The 6,971-nt window shown below is 43.1% G+C and overlaps 1 protein-coding gene across 1 annotated transcript; it reads right to left on the bottom strand.

The window, feature by feature from the left end:
• Positions 1–1,475: 1,475 nt before the first annotated feature.
• On the bottom strand, positions 1,476–5,485 carry si:ch1073-13h15.3 (inactive all-trans-retinol 13,14-reductase). The gene is made up of 11 exons (XM_049759381.2): positions 5,274–5,485; positions 4,343–4,525; positions 3,985–4,226; positions 3,724–3,919; positions 3,457–3,654; positions 3,265–3,384; positions 3,043–3,181; positions 2,513–2,622; positions 2,186–2,352; positions 1,959–2,118; positions 1,476–1,889 (listed from the first exon to the last, which is right to left on the bottom strand). The coding sequence occupies exons 1-11, from the start codon at positions 5,428–5,430 to the stop codon at positions 1,720–1,722; spliced, it is 1,842 nt and encodes a 613-aa protein (XP_049615338.1). The 5' UTR covers positions 5,431–5,485; the 3' UTR covers positions 1,476–1,719.
• Between the last annotated feature and the right edge of the window lie 1,486 nt (positions 5,486–6,971).

The following is a 6,971-nucleotide window of genomic DNA, read 5'->3' as shown; positions in this document are numbered from 1 at the left end:
CGGGGATGGAGGGGTGAAATGTGAAACTTCGGCTCATGTGTGAAACATCCGAGGAGAGAAGGGAAAGAAGGCGGAATAGCGCACAGATGACTGCCAAACACACGTTGTTAACTCTTGCCGTTTTTCAACGGCAAGAGTTAACAACGTGTGTTTGGATTATGGCACTAATTTCATATTTTGTCAAGATTTTTTTCTCAAGAACAGATTTAGTCCCCCAGACAAAAAGGTCATATTAGAAATAAAATTGTCTTTTCAAGATGAAAGTCGTACAAATAAATGACTGTCTGCAAATTCAACCCCAAATTGTATTTACAGCTTAATATCACACATTCATTTCTTTGCAGAGTTGAACTAACCCTAACCCTAACCTCTTCCCTCCCTCTTTTTTTGCTCTCTCGCTCTCCTCTCTCTCCAACACGCAAGATCATTTACAATGAAAGTTGCCATATTACAAACAGATGAACGAGGCCCACGTCTGCCACGAAGCCAAATCCACTCCAACTCTCAGCAAGGAATCAAGAGATCCACATGTGACATGTTAAGTTTACAATATTTAAAATTCATATCTACATATACACTTAAAGGTATACACACACGTCATTATCATGCGTTTACGTATCCTGTTAATATTCAACATGGCCTATCGGGGGCGCTCCTGCTCGCGAGCCCAAAAGAGTCATTGAATCCCAAAAGTGATCCGAACAGATTTGTGGTGAGCTGTCGAGTCAGGGGCAGCGGGGAGGCGGCTTGGGGAAGGGGTGAGGAGAACGGGAGGAGCATCCGCCGTAGCTTCAGATTAATTTAGCGTTCCAATCATGGAGGCTTTACGGCAGTGTGAAATACATTTCGGAAATTAGTTCATTCGTCAAATCGGCTTTACTTTCGTTACAACGCTACAGTTGTGAATGAATAAAAAATAAAATAGATAAAATATTTTCTTGATTTGTCATAAAAAGTCAAGAGGTCATATTTTCTAAAAAAAAATTAAAAATTAAATACACTCCTGATGCACAACAAGTTCGATCGAGACAATATCACTCTGAGTGGTAACGTTGCATTGCAATTTTATTTTGGGAGTGGTGCTCCTTATCCAGCCATGCTAATTGCACGTTTTGTCTGCTGCTCAGCTTCCAGACTGGCAAAGTCAACTCAAGTGACTCCTCACTCATTTCAACCTTCTTAAACATTCCCCATCCCGAGCAGCCCCCGCTCGGTGCGCTCGCTGGCGTCCCATCAGCTGACCGGACAGAGGGGGCATTCATCCCCTTATGCCCCTCGCTGCTAAAGTTTGTTTGGCGGCTGTTTAGCGAGGAAATGTTCACTTAGTGCAGGAAGTTTGAGGTTTCCCTCAAAATGTTTGATTTAGCAGCTAAAGCAAACAGCGGCAGGTTGGAACTACTCAGGTGGGAACCGCACAGGTAGCAGACAAAATGATGAGGGGGGAAAAAAAATATATAATTCATTTAAGGGATTATTTTCAAGTAAAAAGAATATTTAATGGTTCAAAAACAATATCTAAATTTTATTCCAAAAAAGATGACATGACTTATTGATGTCAGACCTCAATGTACACATTCATCCCTACTATCTTACATAGATCCATAAAATAAAACAGTTATTTAAATTTACATGATTGATTACACAAAAGAAATGCTTGGAGCTAATCTTTGATCACCTGCAAATCCTGCAGATGTCTCTTAAAATGAACAAGCAGCCAACTCACTGCAGCTTCTTCCGAGCCAGCAGGGCCAGTTCCTTGGCCTTGCCCCGCTTCAGCTTCTTCTTGATGAAGAGCAGGTCGATGTAGACGATGCGGTCCAGCACGGCCGAGGCGCACAGGACGCCGCCGTGCAGCGCTCCCGCGATCCCGCAGCTGAATACATCTTGGCCTGGGAGACAAAAGCCATGTTATTGGATAACCTGGGTTCTTCCATGTCTATCATTTGGGGGATCCTTACCAGAGAGAAAGAGGTTCTTGACGGGCGTGTGGCAGCGGTTCCTTGCCACCGCCTCGGCTTGGAAGCGGTCCAGGTTGTGCTCGGCCGAGTACATGGCTCCACGCTGGGCGCCCAGGTAGTGCATGTTGGTCAGAGGTGTGGCCACGTCCTGGAAGACCAGCTGGAGGGCAAAGGTTGCCGTTATAAAAAAGGGTGTCTATCGACCCTTCCCGAATCCAAGAACTCACCTTGTCCTTGATTTTTGGGAACAACTCACAGGCCCAGTCAAAGAGTTTTTCAGCAAATCTCATTTTGTAGTTGTGATATTCATCTCCACGTTTGCGAACCGTGGTATCCTTCCATTCCTCGAACCATTCGTACTTCACCATGGTCAGGATGGTCATGCAACATTTTCCTGTGGACACCAGTTAGGGATGTCACAACCTACTTAACCTTCTTTGGGTTAGCTGGAGCTGTTCACAAAACTGTTCACATTCACACTGATGACCAATTTGGACGTCTTGGGAATGTGAGAGGAAGCCTCCAAACAATATGTTAAAAGTGTTGCTTTGTACCAGGGTGTCTTATCTTGGCCTCTGGATCTTTGGAGGACGGCATGGTGATAAACATCATGGGGATGTTGTCTGGAGCTTCTTCTTTGCTCAAAGCAAAAAAGTTCTCCATTCTACAACAAGCACAAAGAGGACTCAGCTATAGTTAAAAAAAAAAAAAAAAAAAAACGTTCCTGAATGACTCCATGCCCCATCTAGAGAACCAAATAAGAGCTGCAGCTTGCTAAGAACAGTCAAACAATAACTCAAACTTTTTCTTTCCATTGATCACGTGTGGAAAAACTTGTAGGAGCGCTTCCAAAAGGAAGGATCCACACAGAACTCTTGTACAACAGCACCCTCTAGTGGCTGATCTTCATACGTGATCCCAATAAGGAGAAGCCTCAACAAGAATACAGTGGAAGAGTGAAAGAGTGAAGAAGGCTAGAGAAAACTTAAATGTAAATTTTTTTGTACATTAATAAATTATTTTTTTTTATAAGGAATGAAAAGTACAAAATCAAAACATTTAACACACTATCCCTTTTACGTACGATGTGTCCATGTCGTTGTTTTTGAACAGCCAGAAATTTGTGGACTCCAGACCAAGCTCCTCCTCAGTCCCGTCGAACCCAGAGAAGACCAAGAAGGATCCTCTACCGTGCTTCATCATGTTCAGCCTGTCCTGGATGTCTGCAGAAGGATATTGTTGCTCATTTCTGAACCTTGGACATTCAAAATTGGATACAAACTCAAAAAAATTGCTTCTGGATCACCTGGCTTGACCTGGATCTCAGGGGGTAGAAGTTTTTGGAAGGTAGTGAAGATACCGCAGTTTGAGACAACCACCGGGGCATGGATCTCCACTTCTTCTCTGCCTTTTTTCACTTTCACTCCTGTCCCATGACACAGTGATCAAGTTTTCATTCTAGGAGTCTTTAGTATCTACCTGAGCTTCAGTTTCTTACCATAGGCTGCTCCCTTGTCATCGACTAAGATCTGCGAGACGGGCGCTCGCACTAGGCAGTTGCCGCCATACTTCTGAACGGTGCGGATGATGTTGAAAGCGATCTCACTGGCTCCTCCTTTAGGGTAGTATGCCCCTCGTTTGTAGTGATGGAGCAGAAGGGCATTTATCAAAATACTGGAATCCTTGGGAGGTACACCTGGGTACAAGGACAAGTTGTTTTTGTAAAACTCAGCAAGTCAAGACATTTGAAAGTTTGAGCACGCACCATAAAAAAGATATGAGAAGATGACGTGGAGGTCCTTGTTGGTGGTCAATGTGTTCACCAGGTCAGTCGCACAGGTTCCGGTAAGGCGGAACACAGGCGAGACCAGATCTGCGATTCCTGACTTCAACAGGAACAAAGACACCCACTGTGGGATAAGCTTCAGGGTTGCCAGGTAGTGAGTCTTCTTGGCTGAGATCTGAGGAACAGCAAAGTGGGATGAACAGCTGATCCACTGAGATAAGCAAGCCTATGGTGGTGTACCTTCATGATCTTGAAGAAAGTCTCGATGGCCTCCGCATCGTCTGGAAATTGCTTCAAGAGGTGAGCCTTCATCTCGGTTTTGCCCGAGACGATGGTGTACTCCCGTTTGTCGTCCCCCTGGCCTATCTGGATGGTGTCGAAGTGGGGGTTTAGCTCCTGGAACTCCAGCTGGCCCTCGGACAACTGGTCAAAGATGATGCGCAGCAGACTGTTCTCGTGGAGCTGACCGATGTAGTGAAGACCTGTGAGGACAGGACAAGATTTTGGAGACTTTCTTGGATTAGGGATTGGTATCAGGGTTTTCTGAGGAGCATGATGGGGTTATGATGAGAGTTATGGTTTTGAGTTTCCATCATACCAACGTCAAACTCAAATCCTTTCTCAACGTAGGTGTGGCAACAGCCTCCGGCTTGGTCATGTTGCTCCAGAATCAGAACCTTCTTGCCCGCCTTAGCGAGCGTGGCGCCCGCAGCAAGCCCGCCAATGCCACTGCCGATCACAATGACGTCCAGGTCCTGCGGGACCTTATCAATGCTGAAACCTGCACACATCGGTTACATAAACAACTGAAGAATGACGTTCACAAGCTCGTGAAGAGTCCAGACATCATAAATGTTATCGTGTTGCGCAACTGGCAACATGCTATGTAGAGTTTGAAGGTTGATCTAGTTTCCTCATGATATTTCCAAACAACGGATGAAGCCAGATAGCATAATCAGCAAGTGATAACTCAATTATGATCATACCAAGCCGACGCCGTGCTGCACATTTGTTTAGTGGCTCTTGGCACCGAAAACAGGTCATTTAGATAAAAAGTTATGAGCTTATCTCTGACCGAAAATACACAGGTAAAACTAATTAGCCTTCGGATTTTACACATATGAACTAACCGCATTTAAACGTGACATTTAAATTTATAATGCTGTGCAATTAAATGTGTCACAGCGAGCAGATTGTTTCTATTCCTAATTTTTTTGTTGTTGCAATACACAAAAAGGATTTTCGCCTAAAATGGCAAAATAAATCAATGCTTTTGAGATGTATGACAACTATGCATAAATTTAAAAAAATCAAGCTATCTTGATTGAACTCATAAAACAGAATAAGACCATGAAAATGATTTTTAGATGTCTAAAGTTATTGTAATATTTTGTAATAGAAACCGCTCATAAAAAAAATTCAACAATTTTGAGATATCGTACAAGATAGGGTAAAGAGCGTAGCTTTTGCTTTGTGTGAGAATTAGGCAATATATTTTTTTAAAAATCCTGCATTGTTTAATGTCTCACCTTGCTTGATAACTTTGTCCCTCTTCTTCTGGTCAAATTCTCGCGGTCCAGGAGGCCTGACAGAGTCCAGCGAGAAGGGGCTGCGCTTGCCGAAAAGGTACCAGTAAGTGCCCCCCAGCCACATGACCAACCACACAACAAATACAAGGAGCCACATGATGGATAGATGGATGGACGGATGGATGGATGGAGGCGACACTTGAATGTGAATGTCCTTCCCGTCCGAAACTTGCTTTTAGTAGGCACAAGCAAAGGGGCGGGGAGTTAATTTATATGTAACACCAATCATGTCATAACTATAGTCATAAAGATAAGATCTCAGGTTTGTGTGACTTTCGACAACTGTGACACATGTTAGCAATCATTTTACGTAGTAAAGTTATGTACGTGCGCCAAAGAAGTCATGTTAGGCCACCAGGTGGCACTAGTGTGCAAAGCGGAGCAGGATTTGAATTGACGGATGTGACGTCAGGTGTTCAGGTGAATTGGAGATTCAAGGGGAGTGTGCCATTTTCTCAGGTAAGCGAGGATTGCTGGATGGATTTTCACAATTAATGACTCAGCCGCCGAGTTTTCAAATACGGCCCAAAAAATGTAGAGTTTGTCTCGTTTTCTTACAAGCCTTTTTTGTTTGTTTGTTGCAGGATTGTCGCACTCTCGTGACTCCGCAACATCACGTCCACCGCAACGGTAGGAGTGTTGGCTCGTGAGTGAACGTTTCGTTCAAAACAAGGCTCCACGTTGGCTGCTGGTCTATCTGCATATCTCGAAAGGTACGTCCCCGTTTTCCATGTAGTATTATGCCTCTGGTGGACCTTAACGTTTTCCTCCTAATCTTAAATATAGAAGGTCGTGTCATATATGACTTCAAATATTTGGCGTCCAAAATGTTATCAATGGACATTTTAATTGGTCATTTTCCAAATGAATAATTTCCTGTTGATAATTTGGGCCACAGTGAAAAGAAACAAAATAATTGCTCTACAATGGTTAAAGTTTAGTTTTGAAAAAATGAACTTGCATTTGAACTTAAAAAGTATATTTTTGATCATAGATGGCACTCATGAAAAGTGAAAGTGTACCACTTTGTTCTTCAAATAATATGGCTTAAATTTAAAAACATGTATAATTATTTAAAAAAATGTGTGTGTAAGTTATGTTAGTTGGTAGTGTTATTTGCTTGATGAGCTGATGTGTGGTGTCATATTGTCATGGCACACCAGGGGGAAGGTGAGCACATGCAAGCAGCTGACATTTCTCACAAAACCTAAGTGCCAGCTACTGCACATTATCGTCATCACACTCGTCTGGATGTGTTTTTTGATGACATTGATGCAAACCAAGTTAGTCAGAAACATATATTTAACTGACTTGGTTTGCGTTAGTGTCATGGAAAAACTTGTCCAAAAGTGACTGGTGGTGGTGGTACTGTGGAGTACCTGGCACTTAGGTTTTGTCCCTGTGAGAGATGTTTGCATGTGCTCACCTTCCCCCTAGTGCCTGCCACGAGAAGTAAGTGACATCATACCTGAGCTCATCAAGCACTTAAGCTGCTTCCATGCATTCAGCCAGGGCCTTTTCAAACTGATTTTCTGTTCAATAAATTCTTTAAGTGGAATGCGAGTCTTTGTGATTTATGAGCAAATTTGCTCATTTGAAGTCTTTCATGCTTGGTGGTCACTGCATTAACAAAGTACT

The sequence above is a fragment of the Syngnathus scovelli genome, chromosome 21, assembly GCF_024217435.2.
Source record: "Syngnathus scovelli strain Florida chromosome 21, RoL_Ssco_1.2, whole genome shotgun sequence".
NCBI classification, from domain to species: Eukaryota; Metazoa; Chordata; class Actinopteri; order Syngnathiformes; family Syngnathidae; genus Syngnathus; species Syngnathus scovelli.
The sequence above is the reverse complement of the archived record's forward strand: the minus strand, read 5'-3'. Positions and strand labels throughout refer to the sequence as shown.

Excerpts from the sequence above, each read along its gene's own strand:
- si:ch1073-13h15.3 (XM_049759381.2), bottom strand. The coding sequence starts at position 5,430 with ATGTGGCTCCTTGTATTTGTTGTGTGGTTGGTCATGTGGCTGGGGGGC. Across the intron at positions 3,385-3,456 it reads TGACAAGGGAGCAGCCTATG|GAGTGAAAGTGAAAAAAGGC; the intron begins GTAAGAAACTGA and ends GTCATGGGACAG. Across the intron at positions 2,119-2,185 it reads TCCCAAAAATCAAGGACAAG|CTGGTCTTCCAGGACGTGGC; the intron begins GTGAGTTCTTGG and ends TTTGCCCTCCAG.